Genomic DNA, 16,416 nt, shown 5'->3' with positions numbered 1-16,416 from the left:
GGGAGCGGGCCTGAGCCATCAGACATCCTTAGCCCTGTTGCAGAGGCGGGAGAGGCTCCTGCCACTGCCGCTGCACTTGCCAGCCATGAGCCCGGCTTCTGGCTGAGCAGCACTCCCCTGTGGGAGTGCATTGACCACCAGGGGAAAGCTCCTGCATTGAGTGTCTGCCCCCTGGTGGTCAGTGCTCATCATAGCAACTGGTTGTTCGGTCAATTGGTTGATTTGCATATTAGCCTTTTACTATATAGGATACTCTAAGCACTATCATATACACTATCTCATTTAACCCTTTGCACTAGCTTGCTTTTTTCTCGATTCCTTTATTCTAATGCTAACCGTGTCGAGTCACACTCGACATCCGAGTGCAAAAGGTTAATTTGAATCTCAAAATTATTAAGTCAGGTAGGCAGTTCAAATAATATTATAACTATCTTTCACTGACAAAGCTAAGGCTCAGGAAAGTCAACTGTCCAAAACTCAGAGAGCTAGTAAAAGGTACAAAGAAATTAAAATCCCTATCTTCCAACTCCTAGTCACTATTCTTTATTTCACATTTTTGCTAAAATATTCTAAGAAAAATCTGGCTTTTCCTTAATAATGGCCACCTTTTAAATACAGCACAGTATAATCTATTTCATTTTAATCAATTGAAATACAGAGTGAGGCAAAAATCTATATATATATAAAACCCTAATATGCAAATAGACCGAACGGCGGAACAACCGAACAACCGAACTGGTCGCAATAACGTGTGCTGACCACCAGGGAGTGCGCGTGGAACATGGCGGGTGTCGGCAGTAGGCGGCAGAGCGTGGAACATGGTGGGCAATGGCCGTGGCGGGATGATGGAGCAGGTGAGCGGGGACGCCAGACCAAGGCGGGGCGCCGGTCACTGTCACCGGAGCAAAACCTCTGGTGGTTACTGAAAATTCTTTGCTCCCACACGCCGTGGTCCTGCCCGGTGCTCGTACCTGCTGCCGGCGCCCACCCCACTCACACCGGCTGCCGGTGCCGGAGCCACCACTCACACCTGATGCTGGCGCCTGGTGCCGGTCCCAATCGCTCCTCAGGGCTTCTCCACCTCCCCGGGCTCCTGAGGGGCAATTGGACCGGCAGCCACCTCTCGCACCCGCTGCTGGCACCCAGCACCGGGGCCTGATCGCTCGGCGCCATCAGCGGGTATAAGCAGCAGCTGCCGGCCCTGATCGCCCCTGAGAGCTTCTCCACCTGCCCCTGCTCCTGAGGGGCGCTTGGGGCAGCAGCTGCCGCTCATACCCGCTGACAGCGCTGGCCCTACTCGCACCCGCTTCTGGTGCCGGCCCCAATCGCTCCACACCTTCAGCGGGTGCAAACGGGGCCAGCGCCGTCAGCGCATGGGAGCGGCGACGGCGGGAGCGGGGCTGCCAGCAGAGTGGGGAGCCAGGGGCCACAGCGGGAGGGGCCTGGCAGGGGCGTGGAGGATGGGCCGAGACCACCCCTGTGCCCACGGCAGCCTCGCAGCCCACAGTTCCTTTCAAGGTGCATGAATTCATGCACTGGGCCCTCGTAGGATTATAATTGTGAATAAATGAAACAGAATTTATTAGTTATTGTATTATTTTCCATATGAATAACTGTAAACCTACTTTTGTCCCCAACCTGTAGACATGAAGCATTATATACACTAAACTGTTTTAAATGAAATAATATTTTAAAGACCCCATAGATATTTTCCATTTAAAGGTAGTCTGTTCACAATTTCTTAGGTTTAGCAAACTATCACCCTCTGATACTTTATGTTAACCTATATTTTTAGCTGGACTTTGCATAAAGCAAAATACATACAATGAGTTTTATCTTTCTGATATTCAATCTGCACAAAACAATTTCTCAACATTACCTGTTTTATTTTTATTTAATTATCTAGAATAACATAAGATTAATTTAAATAATGGTCATAATATCCATCATTTAGAGTAACTATTGTTCCCGGCCTTATATGGGTCCCTTTTACCTGTCATACTTTTTTCTATTCTTATGTCACTTTTCCAACACTATCTTAACCCTTTGCACTCGCTTGCTTTTTTCTCCATTCCTTTATTCTAATGCTAACCGTGTCAAGTCACACTCGACATCCGAGTGCAAAAGGTTAAGACTGGAAAATGACTTAAGATAAAATAATTAGCATATATAATATTAAAAAAAAGAGATTAAAAACTTTGTGCTGATCATATGGTTATAACCAAGAAACTCTAGTGAGGGGTGAAAAACTGTACTAGAATTAATAAGAGAATTTGATAATGTGACTGGATACTAGATAAATATGTAAAAATCATTGGTTTTTCTCTATATTCTAACAATACACACATAAAAATGGAAAAACAATTCTTTACTTTTGTGACCAGAACTATAAAATAATTAAGAATAAAATTATTTAAATGGCATAGAACCCATATGAATAAAATTAGGAAATTTTATGGAAGAACATAAAATAACATCTGAACAAATAGTAAAATATACCATAAAAATGTCAATTCTCCCAATATTAATATGTAAATTAGTACAATTCCAATTAGGATGATTTTTTATTTTAAAAAATTTAGAGTTTATATGGAAGAATAAATGCCTGAGAATTGCCAGAAAAGTATAAAAAATTATGTTAAAAAGGGAAACTTGCCCTATCAGGTCATCAGAATGTGTCATAAAGACACAATAGTGGAATATATTTTAGATCATAAAGAATGTTTTATATCTAGAATAAAGAATCCAAAAAATATTCCTACATCTATGGGCATTTAATATAAAAATTGGTTAATATTTTCATTCAGTAGGAAAAAATAGCTTACATAATAATTGATGCTGACACGACTGGCTATTTATCTGGAGGAAAATCACACTGAACTTCTACCTTACATCATTTGTAAAAATAAATTCCAGATAGACTTAAATATAAATATATACTAAATAATGGAAATCTTTTTAAAAAATCTAGGAGACTATAGGCATAAGCTTGTGTTAGGGGAAACCCTAATCAAGCTATGGAAACACAAAAAACATAAAAAAACAAATAACTATACAAAAAAATTTATAAATCATATGGCAAAGAAAGATCACAAATAATGCCAACAAAGTATAAATTTGTCAAAAGGAATTTGTAATACAGATGAAAGAAAACATAAAAACTATAGAAAAGTTACAAAAAATTTTAGAATCTAACATATGGGGAAAGAGCTTAAGTAAGTAATTCATAGAAGAGCAAATCCACATGGCCAGCAAACATGAAAAGATATATAAACTCACCAGCAGTCAGAAAAATATATTTATATCTGAAATAACACAAATAAAAAGAGTAATAAACACAATTTCTGGAAGAGATGAAGGAAAAAGTTTCTAATAAATTACAGATAAAAATAAATTTGTTTGATTTTAAGACAGCAACTTGGCATATCTATTTTAAAATAAAAAATATATTTGCCCTTGGACCTAGTAACTATTCCTGGGAAACTATTCCATAAATATAAAATGCAACAATATGTTATGATACATGTCTATGGATATGTACTCTAGCATTATTCATAGTGGGGAGAAATGCTAATAAAATACATATCCATCAACAGAGCAATGACTGAATAAATTATTGAAAATCCACACTAACATGCTTGTTGCAATTATTTAAAAGAATGAACTTAAGCAATATCAGTTGACCTGAAGTAATTTCCACAGAGTTTACTGAGTATAAACAAAATGCAGGCAAGGGAGCAGGATATGACCTCAACTTGTAAAATAACCACACACATACACACACACATCTTACATACCTATCGTATATATCATACTTGTGTGTATGTATATAATTATATATATGTGTTAGGAAAGAGACGTTTACATATCAGAATCTTAATATGAGTTACCTAAAATGTGAGGAGAGTGGATGGAGGCCATTAAAAAAAGTCTGCAATTTAAAGTAACGTGTAATATAATCACATTTTGTTTTTATGTAAAACTAGAGGCCCGGTGCATGAACTTCGTGCATGGGTAGGGTCCCTAGGCCTGGCTGACAATCAGGGCCAATCTGTGGGGTGACTGGCGGGGCAATCTGGGGGGCCCCCACTGGCATCCGCCTTGTTCGGTCTGGCGCTGCCCGCTCACCAACCCTTGTCACACCGCCGGTTGCCTTCCTCTGCGGGGCGACCAGCTGGGTGATTGGTGGGGCCCCCCACTGGCACCCGCCTTGGCTGGCCTGGGGCCTGCGGGCTGGAGGCAGCTCCTGTGTTGAACGTCTGCCCCCTGGTGGTCAGTGCGCGTCATAGCGACCAGTCGTTCTGCCAGAATGTTCGTTGATTGCATATTAGGCTTTTTTTATATAGGACTAGAGGCCCGGGGAATGAAATTTGTGCATGGGGGGGGGGGGGGGGGTCAGCCCGGCCTGCACCCTCTCCAATTCAGGACCCCTCGGGGGATGTCCAACTGCCAGTTTAGGCCTGATCCACCACTGGCTCCTAACCACTCACCTGCCTGACTGCCTAATGCCCCTAACTGCTCCCCTGCCTGCCTGATCACCCCTAACTGCCTCTGCCTGCCTGCCTGGTCGCCCCCAATATGCATATGGCTGAGGTCCCTCAGCCTGGCCTGTGCCCTCTCGCAGTCTGGGAGCCCTCGGGGGATGTCCTTGGGGGAGCGAGCCTAAGCCAGCAGTCAGACATCCTTAGCTCTGCTGTGGAGGCGGGAGAGGCTCCTGCCACCGCTGCTGCGCTTGCCAGCCGTGAGCCCAGCTCAGGGCTTCTGGCTGAGTAGCACTCCCCCTGTGGGAGCGCATTGACCACCAGGGGCCAGCTCCTGCAATGAGTGTTTGCCCCCTGGTGATCAGTGTGTGTCATAGCAACTGGTTGTTCCACCGTTTGGTCGAATTGCATATTAGCCTTTTATTATATAGGATTATATGTGGATAATATATGGGTATAAAGAAAAAATCAAAAGGATACAACATACATGTTGATAAAAGAAAAAAAAACCTACAAAAAAGGTACTAATTGGTTATCATAATAATCAAACATTTCCCCTAACACATTAAAAGTACATAATAGCTTTCAGCTTATACAACACCCTCTCATTTAGCATACGTTTACTGACTATGCAATAGGCGCTACATACTCTGCTAGTGACAGGGATATGACAGTGAGCAAGATAAAGTCTTTACCCTCAAGTGAGATTACAAATCAGTGTGATAAGAGTAACATCAGGCCGGCAACATTAGAAGACTACACAGAGAACACATGGTGGGTCTTGAACCCAGAGATAAGGGGCCAGGAAAGAGTTTCAGGACAGGAATCGTAAACATGCTGAATTTGCAGTGTCACTTCTAAAAAGTATGGGGAGGGGGATGTTGAGGTGAAGAGGGCATAAATGGTGGTGAGAAAAATAAAATATACACATTACTGTAGCATTTTAAAATTCAAAAAATAAAATAAAAAGTATGCTCATTGAGTGTGGGTGTCCTGTTGGTATAATGTTAAGTTTTACACTTTGTAAGAGAGATGCTTCAAGTATTATTTCACTCAAGTCAAATTCATTAAGTTCATCATAACTTGCAATCCCTATTTTTACTTTTCTAAATCTCATTGTTATGACAAAGCAACATGGCAGACTTTCAGAGAAGACCAAGTCCACTTGAAACTGCCAGTGCCAGCAGCAGCTTTGGGTCTGGCATGTCCAGTAGATTATTCCAAACCCTAAGGTACCTCAAATTCCACTCATCCTAAAACCCTACTCATCCTATTTCTTCCTAAATCTGTCCTTCCTCCATATTTCCTTCCTCTCTGTGAATGAAAATACCATCTAGCCAATCATTCTAGCCAGAAACTCGAAGATTTCTTAAAATTGTCCATTTTCCTTCTCAATTGTCACTCAAATCTCCCTTTTTATATACACCCCTGCTGCTGAATAGTGTCTCACCAGGTTTCCTTTAATAACTGTCTAATCAGCTCCTTGCCTCCAGTCTTAATCCTCTCCAATCTATCCATCACATGGCACCTCAGATGATCTTGCTAAATAAAAGGAAAATATGATTAAATCACTCATTTACTTATAATCCTTCATGAATTATAAAACATTAAGAATTGGTAGAAATTCAAGACTGAATTTTTCACGGGAATAGAGTAAGATTGGCATTATTTTCCGTTTTGCACACAAATGGATCCCTACCATCTTATAGTAAATCCAGAAACTACTTGATAGGTCACTCAGGGTTTTTAGGACCTGGTTTCCATTCACTGCTCCAATCTCATTGAATCCTAAACTTTAATTAATTGATAAAGACATATTTCCCTAAGTCTTCCTATTTTTCAACTTTATTCCCTTGTCTCATTGCATATTCTGCTTGAAAGGTTGCTTCTCACTTACTACACGGCAAACATCTACTCATCTTAGAGAGCTCATTTCAGGTACGCCTCCCCTCCTGTATGACGTCTTTCTTGATTGTCCTCCATGGGTACAATGGACCTGTACCCGCATCCCAGATGGACTTCTTGACAATAATACAACAATGTATGGCATGTTCTTGCCTTCTCCTCTACACCTCTACTAGAGAAAAAACTCTTTATGGGCAGAGCCTTACCCGGGTTTATATTCCTAGCACCTAGAATGTGCTTAGAGAATAGCAAGCACTCGAAGGATATTTTCTGAATGAATAAATAAATGAACAAACTGGAACATGCTCATCATACTTCCCCATCTGGCTAATTCTCTAAGATTCAATTTCACACTGGCTCGTGTGGAAACCTCTGAGCTGCCACGTGTGGCTGAGTTCCTCCTCTGTGCTCACAGCAATCTGTGTTATCATACAAATCACACAATATTGTAATTACTGTCTTTCTTGTATTTCTCCTCTACTAATTTGTAAACTTCCTTGAGAGCAGATGTCTACTATCTCTGTACTTCAAGTGCCTAATACAGTACTAATATAGTACCAGGTATACAGTAGGTATTCAATACAAGTTTTCTGAGTAAATAAAGAACTACAATTGGTAGTAAAATCCAAGAGTCTTCACAACTTGTTCAAAATACAGTTTACATTTTAGGATTCCCAAGATAATTCTTCAAAGCTTATTTTGCATCTTTTTGTTACTCAACCCAAGAGCCTCAGAATTAGAAACAGTGGTAGTGGACTATGGACTGCAAATAGGACACTTTATGAAAATGAGCAGAGATAGGAAGAAGCAAAGTAAAAACAGATGAGATGCTATAAGCAAAGTTATTAAAAATTGATATAAAAGGCATGAGATTTGCCACCAGCAGAAATGATGATACTCAGGATTCATTCTTCTATAGTAACCATTATGTAACAAAATACTCAAAACAAATTAACTCTATAGGCACATTCCTTTTAGGCAACTGTGGATAGTTTCTGATTCTATTAAGTACTAGTACATATAAGAAGGTATTTTTACATACTCCAGGTATTATTAACAAGAGTAACACTTATCATGTGCCAAGCTAAAGGCTTCATATACATTGTCACTTACTACCCCTAGTAAATTTATTCTGTGGATACTATTTACAGTAACCACCCTCCAAGATGCCCCCTGATCCGTACTGCTGGTATTTGCGCATTTATGTCGTCCCCTCCTGTGTTATTCTAGGATTGGTCTGTGTTACTGCTAGAATGTGCCATGAGCAATGGCATGACACTTCTGAGATAGTAAGAGACATTGTAGTTTCCGTCTTGTTTGCTCCCTTTCCCTCAGAGCACCCAGTCTGGGGGAAGCCGGCTTCTGTCATGAGCAGCTCTACAGAAAGGTTCCTGTAATGAGGAACTGAGGCCTCTTGCAGCAGCCACGTGAGCGAGGTTGGAAAACGGATCCTCCACCCCAATTGAAACCTTCGGATGACCTCAACGCCAGCCAACAGCTTGACTGCAACCTTATGAGAGATCCTGAGAACCACCCAAGCCCCTCCCAGGTTCATGCTTTCAGAATTGTGTGAGATAATACTGTACACGTTTGCTCTTCAGCTGCAAAACTTTGAGGTAATACGTTACATAGCAATAGATAACAAAAATACAGTATTACCCCCAATTTGATAGATGAAGAAACCTGGGCTCAGAGATATTATTTGCCATGAAATACACAGAGCTAGAATTCAAACTGATATCTGAAACTCCAAAAGCTCCATTTCTTAGTCATTCTGCTATAATGCCTCATCTATATGCTCAATCATATGTTATGCCACATTACTTATTTTTTCCAATTAATTTAAACAAATACCTATCGTGTATCTGTATGTGCACTATACTGTAGATAATCTGCTAGATGATACCACAGGTACAAGGAGGGTCTGAATGGAAGATGCTCTCGTAGATTTTATTCTAGAACAACTGAACAAGCACCTAGTCGCTCTGAAGTACCTATCATCTCTCAAGTGATCTGCGAGAGCCATCTAGTGTCAATTCTGCTTAATTGCAATCCACATAGATAGGATAAAAATGTCACCATTTATGTTTTTTTATTGTACTAATTTTGAATCCAATTTTAAAAGAACATAAAACATTCAATGCTCACTATGTGCACAAAATGATAATTCCAAGGAAAACTGCCTTGAATTTCTTCAAATATAATGTGTTCACTCAATATAAAATGGAAACTTTAAATACTCTACTCCAATGTTATTCTAACTCCAGGCCTTTCCCTTTCAGATTTCTAGAAAATATGCATACCTTCAGAAGTTTCTTCACTTAAGAGAATGCATGAATGGGAATGGAAAAATCAGTTAAATGAGAAAACAACTGATCCTCATTGATTCGAAGACTCCATGTTTGCAAATTCGCCTACTTGATGAAATTTAGTTGTCAACCAAAATCAATACTTGCAGCATTTTCAGTCATTTTCACAGTCATATGTGGACATATAGAGAAGTGAAAAACCTGAATCACCCTATATACCCTTTACCAGCTGAGGTTGAACACAGCGAAAGATGCTCGCTCTACTTTATCTCAGCACTTCTACTGTAAACAAGTGCCTTTTTTACTATTTAGTGACATGTTTTCCACATTTCTGTACATTTTGTTGGTTGATTCTGCTGTTTAAAATGGCCCCCAAGCAGAGTGCTAAAGCGCTGTCTAGCATTTAGTTAGTGAGGCATCTAGCCATAGGCTAAGTGCAAGAATGCTGTGATGGGCCTTACAGAAAAAAAATATATATAAAATGAGCTTCATTCAGGCATGAGTTACAGCTATTGGCTCTGAGTTCAATGTTAACAAACCAACAATATATAGTAAATGTTTTTAAATAAAAAACACATATAAAACAAGGTGATGTATTGGTTAACTGACAAAAATGTTATGATCAGAGGTTAATAGAAAGCTAAATCTGTATTTTCCCTAAGAGCAACAGTTCCGTATTTGCTAATTCAGTGTTCCTGGTGACTCTATAGAACGTAAGTCCTGCAGATAACGAGAATCAACTATGGTAGTGATTGGTGTTCTCTGTTCTATTCTTATCCCAAAGTGCTACAACAGAGAGTTTCATTAATGAAGTTCTAAAATAGTCCTGAGCACACTTAGCACTGAGCCAGAAATTCATACAGCAAAAAGAGTGAATTTCTACAGTATCATCTAATTTAACCTGTCCTGAATAAAATCTCTTAGATCACAGCTTTGATGTGCTAGTTATACTCTTCCAGTATGTATTAAAATAAATATATCACTATTAAAAATTGTTAAGTGTACATATGCATTTTACCAAAATTATCTCATGTACCCCCGTCCAATGGTTCATGTACCAAATGATAAAAGGATCACTTTTTGAGAAACACTGCTATAGAAATAGAAAAAGTTGTTACCAAACTTTTTAATTATGAAGACCCTTTTTAATAAAGGAATCTTGCAAGCCCCACCTGAAAATAGTTATGCTTCTCTCAGCTCAGATTAGGAACACTACTACTATGGATTATAATGCAAATGGACCACAGCATTCGGCACCAAAACTGTACAGAACAAGTACAATGGGATTCAAAGTGAATATTCTAACAGACGATACATCAAGCAGCAATATTTTGGTGTATACCTGTAACTGTGTCAAATTGCTGAGATAAAGGCTTAAGAGTACTTTTTTGATGCCAAGACTCTGCATTAGCGACAGGCTGCAGCTTGTAGACAGGATGTCCCAGCAAGTTCTCTGCTGCTGCTGTCAGCCTGGGCCTTTGTCTTTCACCCAGACTGCTTTCCAAGTCCTGTGAAAGGTAGAAACAATGGTTAAAACCATTATATTAAAATCAAGTCAAAACAGGAAATATTTGTCAGACACCATGTGTGATCCATACCACTTGACTACTTAAAGGTATTTTAGAAAGTGCTTATTACGCCACATACACCCTACATGAAAGACAAGTTTAAAAAGTTAGTTTAATGAGGCATCTAGCCATAGGCTTTCATTTTAATCTTATTTTTTATGACGTTAAATAACCATTATCTATTTTTCCAACCTTCAAATTAGATATCAATAAAACATAGAAAAATTTTATTATTTAAAACACTAAATACTGAAACATATTATATACTATTCACAAAAGTTAAAATTATAATAGAAAATTTGTCTCTCATTCTTCATTAATGAAAATTGCCTAAAATTGTTAATGTAAAATTTATAATTAAACAGCTGATAAGGAGAATATACCTTAAATGATATAAAGATTACCATCATATGTAAAAAAATTGCATTTTTATAAGTATGCCAATTAAAGAAGACTACCATATTTAATAAAGTTATTTCCCTGGGAAAGTATAAAAGTTAAAAAAGTACAAATATTTTTCTTTGCCAAATATATGAAATAAATAAAAAACGTAAAAAACTAAGACTTCTATTTTCTAAAAATTAGATATCTAATTATTACCACATTTTGTGACCTGGAGATATTCTAATTATTAAGTTTATTACTCAAGAGCTGAATAAAAATTCCAATATCTAAAAGCTTTCCAGTTTCTCATTTAAAAGTGGTTTAATTTTAACCAAGTGGGTTTTTTTTACTAGAATATATGAAATCACTACTGAAACATCTCTGATGAGTCTATTGACTACAAATAAAACCTAATTTCTTAGCTCAGCATTCAAGATTTTCTACCACTTGCCCTCATTCTTCTCTATGCATGTCTATCTCCCCTTACTCCCTAATCTGACTTTTCTTTAGGAACACCAATTGCCTCACATCCTTTAAATAGAAAAGGATTGTTCTGCAATTAATATGAAATCCTTGAAGACTCTTAAGTTTAGATTGATGGCAGATACATTTTCTCTAGAAATTAGAAATATTTCACAGTGCCTATATTACTCTGCCACTACCATATAAAATATTGTGCCAAATACACTACCTTTTTTATTTGAATCAATTTTTCTAGGGTACTTGTAATTGCTGACACCTCAGCACTCTATGACCCTAATGAAGACTTAGCTTGCCTATTCACAAAATGCTCTTGTAGCATAAGTATGATTTTTGTATTATACTCAAAGCTTAGACTCATGTAATTCTAAGTTACGTTGTCTGTAATCTACAGTAATTAATGTACCCAGCCCAACTACATAAATGTACAAATTGCAATTTTGCCATGAGACTGCTCTTGCTGACCTGAAGCTCCCTTTGGGCAAGTAGTTATAAGCACAAAGAAAAGCCACTATTTTCTTACCAAAGCAATATTTTAACACATAAATATATCATTATTACAAACAAAACAAATACTTAATAGTTTTGTACACATATGAAAATATGCCAAATGTCACTGTTCATAAGACTGGCAAAACTTAAGATTAAGAACACCACGTGTCATAATAAGAAAAGAGACTAGTAGTTAGAAAGCAATGTATTAGTACTTCCTGAAATTATAAAGGCTTGTACCTTTTGAAACAGCAATTCCACCCCCATTATCTGATCTACAGAAACAATTCCTCATAAGTGAAAAAAGGATTTTCTTCTTATTATAATTTGAATAGAAAAAAAGTGAAACCAATCTAAAAATCCTTCAACAGGATAATTAAATTATGGTATACTCTATGGTAGATTAAAAGAAATGGTAGATCTTCAGAATTTATAGTTATTTAACATTTTTAAAACAGGTTACAGAATACTACATAAACATACCTCAGAATTTTATACATGCATGTCCACACATATGCTTAGATTCTTAGAAAAAGATCTGGAAAGGATGAACTTCCCACTTCTGGGCCTCTGGCTTGGCCAGGACTGCATACTAACAAAGGCTGCCAAGCTCCCTATCCCCCAAAACACCTTAGGGTAACTACAGAAATGAGAAGAAACCACGGACTCTGAAAGCTAAGTAAAAACTGTGAAAAACCACTGGGAAAGACTGACAGCTAACTTGACCTGCTGTGTGTGGGAAGAAAGGGGCTGCATCCTAAGGAGGAGGGAGGCTGGAGGGGGTTCAGTGAGAGGAATGACTGGAGCAAAGCACTTGCTTCTTTGCCTCATCAACCTGAGGTCACCAGTGCTTGCCCCTTACACACAGAGATCTTGGCAACAACCCAGGCTGAGACACTAGTAGCCCAGAGTAACATCAGGGAGCATGAAGGCCCAACTGGGGTGAAAAGTTACAGGTGAAATCTGACCGGGACCCCATGGGCATTTGTTCCTTCACCCTCCTCCCTCCAAACCCCAGGACTATCTTACAAAACCTCCATATTCCTTCCTAAATACCTTAGTTGTGACCTCCTTGCCCAAAAATATCTTAATGGGCTTCCCAGTGCCCAAACCTTTCCGTGGCCTAAAAGGTTCTTGATGATTATCTGGTTCAACCTATTTCTGCAGACTGACCTATCTACAGCTCTAGCCACACTGAGATTTTCAACACTTTCTAAACATGCCCTAATCTTTCTTGGGTCTTATCCCTTAACACATGCTATTTTGGCTTCAAAATGTTCTTCCCCTTCACCGCTGTCTAGAAAAATCCTATTGGGTCTTTAAAAAACTCCATCAATAGCATATCATGTATAAAGGGTTATCAAACTTCAAGCAGTTTTCCCTCCTCTGAACTCATATATAGTTGTAAATTCAGCTATATGACCAGTTATTGTACTGTACAGTAACTATTTAACTGTCTTCTATATGACTATCAGCTACTTATAGGTAGGAGACCTAACTCATCTTTTTATCTTTTCCAAGGTTGTGTCCGGCACATAGTAGGTACTCAATAAATGGTTGTGGAAAAGGCTTCAGTTTTTTCTGCTGTAGAACAAGAGGCTTGGAACAGATGGCCCAAATTCCTGTGCTGTAAAACTGGATAACTCTATGTTCCAGGTTAAAGTTACTACAAGGACGATCCCTGAATAAGTTGAAGTATTAGCATGCACTAAGTAAAAACATGAATATTTTGTTATTTTTTCCTACATGTGGATCTAACCAAAAAGAAAAAAACACCATGAAGGTTAAAAAGTACCTCTGAATGACAGACACCTTGCTGTGGAACTAGTGATTCCTGGTTTTGTTTAGCAAGAAGAGAAAAAATTGCATCTCCATGACATATTTTATGGGGCATTCTAATCACTTGTGCTTCACTGGGTGGATCATCTTCCTAAATGAAATATAGAGACAATTAACACAACAAAAAATTTTATCAAACAACTGCATTTTTCTCAGTTTATGGTTAATAGAACTAATTACCATGAGAATGGTCATTTAGTACTTTATGGAAAAAAGATGGACTTTTTATTTTCATTTAGTTCTCATTCCCATTTGACTACACTAAAAACCCTCTATATTTGACTCAAATATAAATAATAATACTCAGTAATTTGCCTACATTTAAACTGGAGATTATAAAAACATATGAAAATTAAATCCTCTGTCATATGACTGAGTTACAATGATTCACAAATGTTTTCTATTTTGGCTCAGACAGTTTCCTACTGCATGTTTGTGCAGTACACAAAGCAACCCCACGTGTGGCGATGAGGCAAAGCGCTGTAGTTCACTGCAACCTGGATCGCAAGCAAGAATGAACAACTTCAGGTTAAGGCACTCTAAGACCTTTGACTTTGCCTTTGCCTTTGCACTGATCTCTGGTACTTGGCTAGAGAGCAGGTAACGGAAAGCCCTCATTGGAACACCCCGCTGAGGCTTCATGGTGCCTCAAAACAGAACTATCCCAGAAACATGGGCCTAGGAGTCAAAGAAACCGGATTCCCTTGCAAATGCAAGTATTACTATGATATTAAATTCCATTAATATTTTTTTACTTAGATATTTTATTTCTCATGAAATAAAGTTTATTAACTCTGAATTACAAGTCCTTATTCCCCAGCTGTATACAGATAAATGTCTACTGGTACATGAGTTATTCTCAGTTCTTCAAGATTGTACTTCTGCATTTGACTTTATTCTGAATTTGTAGTATATCTGATTTAGGCTTAGTAAAAATATCAAAATTAGAATTTAGTTTCAAATATAGAAAAAGAAAGATGCTATCATTTAGTCCTAGTTTAGTTTAGTTATTTACTTAGAACAAACTTAAACAGGCTTTGGAATCATGATCAAGTTCTATGAATGGATAAAGATGGCATAGTGAGCCCTAGCCGGTTTGGCTCAGTGGATAGAGCCTGTGGACCAAAGGGTCCTGGGTTCGATTCCAATCAAGGGCATGTACCTTGGTTGCAGACTCCTCCCCGGCCTTGGCCCTGGTCAGGGCTCATGCAGGAGGCAACCAATGGATGTTTCTCTCTCCCACTCTCCCTAAAAATCATTGGAAAAATATCCTCAAGTGAGGATTAACAACAAAAAAAGATGAGATAGTGACACATTAAGCAGGCCAAATGTGAGTATAATGCTTCTCTGAAAATAAAGATATCTTACTTAAGACTTCCCTCCATATTATTTTATAAATTATGTCAATAAAAATAAAATTTATAAATGCCATTTTCTTTTTTTTATAGAGCTAGATGGTAACTAGGAAGAGCTAGTGTCCTTGGGTCTTATTTTAGTATGTTTTACAAAACACACTGAAGTCAATTATTTTTAGCACAAGGAATTATAATCATGTTTAGGAAAAAATAACAAATGTATTACAAGACAGCGGTTTAAGCTGCTAAGGTTCTGCCTGAAGTATTGTAAAGGCGACATATTCAGGTAACAATTTCAGAGCTAGATTTTCATTACCTGATTACATTAATGTGTATTTTTCAATTACTGGAGCCAAAGAACTTAATGATTTTCTTCTCATTCTCACAATTATAACACTGAGATGTGCAAGAAAGCAAATTCTTTCATGGGCACTTCATTACATTTTATGTTTATGACTCAAATATTTGAGAAAAAAGCCTGATTAGTAGTAATAAGTTCACCTTCATGTCAGATGTCAGAAGTCAATATGAGTCAGTCATTTCTTACCATATCATGGGCATCATGTAGAGTGCTGGATAAGCTATCACTTAGGTTTGTCAGATATAGTCCTATGTCTCCCAAAACTAGAAATTAAAATGTAAAAGTTCAGAAAAAGAAGAAACATAACTCAAAGTAAATAATCTGACCATAAAGCTATAGATCATTACATTTAAACTTACACAAAGAAAATACTGGCAAAGTTCATAAGTAATAAATCACAAGTTAATCTCACCTCCTTTTTTAAAGTACACTGTATAACAAAGCTGAATTTTTGTTTCACTTACCAATTTGTCAGAAATTAAAAAACTATAAATATCAACTATAACTATTAAATTGAGGAAGAGACACTCCTATACACTACTGATGTAATTAAAACCTGGTTAAAATAAAAAACTGATTTACCTTTCTGGAAAACATATTGGCAATGTATCGCTATTTTACCGTGCATATTTTGACTCAGCAATTCCACTTCTAGGCATGTATTCTAAGGAAGTTATCAGATAAGTGCAAGGATGCTCACTGGAGAGTTAAATATAGTATGGAAACACAAAACTATCAAAATGCCTACCACTATGGCACTGTTTTAATAAACTACACAGCCACTAAAAAGAAAAAAAATGAGGGCTTGGCTGGTTTTGCTCAGTGGTTAGATCATCAAGAATCTAATTAGTCAGAAACAGCGTTCGACACTATCCTGCATTAAAGATTGAGAGGCGTATAAGACCTAATACAGAGTCACAAACCCAAACTGGCAGCCAAAATGAGGAAACAAAGAAACAAACCACAAATGAAAGAACAAGGGAATTCTCCAGAAGAAGAGATAAATGAAATGAAGGTATATCTTTATCTGATATAGAGTTCAGAATAATGATGGTAAAGATGCTCAGTAGCAGAAAAGATATAGTAACTATGAAAACAGAAATAAAGAATAGCATAGCACAAATAAAGAACACATTGTAAGGAATACACAGCAAGGTTAGGGGAAGCTGAGGGTCGAATCAGTGAATTAGAAGACAGGGTAGAAAAAATCATTCAATCAGAGAACCAAAAAGAAAAAACAAT

General features: G+C 37.8%; 1 protein-coding gene across 4 annotated transcripts in view; it reads right to left on the bottom strand.

Annotated features, from left to right (window-relative positions):
* The window catches only part of KIAA0586, a 100,778-nt gene that overhangs the window by 31,829 nt on the left and 52,533 nt on the right, over positions 1-16,416 (bottom strand). For all 4 annotated transcript variants that reach the window (XM_079767921.1, XM_079767924.1, XM_079767923.1 and 1 more), the window contains 3 exons: positions 15,361-15,437; positions 13,415-13,549; positions 10,038-10,203 (listed from right to left, as the gene is read on the bottom strand). In XM_079767921.1, the coding sequence (XP_079624047.1) occupies positions 10,038-10,203; positions 13,415-13,549; positions 15,361-15,437 (378 nt within the window). The remainder of the gene's footprint in view (positions 1-10,037; positions 10,204-13,414; positions 13,550-15,360; positions 15,438-16,416) is intronic.

The sequence above is a fragment of the Cnephaeus nilssonii genome (assembly GCF_951640355.1).
Source record: "Cnephaeus nilssonii genome assembly, chromosome: 4".
Classification (NCBI taxonomy): domain Eukaryota; kingdom Metazoa; phylum Chordata; class Mammalia; order Chiroptera; family Vespertilionidae; genus Cnephaeus; species Cnephaeus nilssonii.
This window is presented reverse-complemented; position numbering and strand designations above follow the sequence as displayed.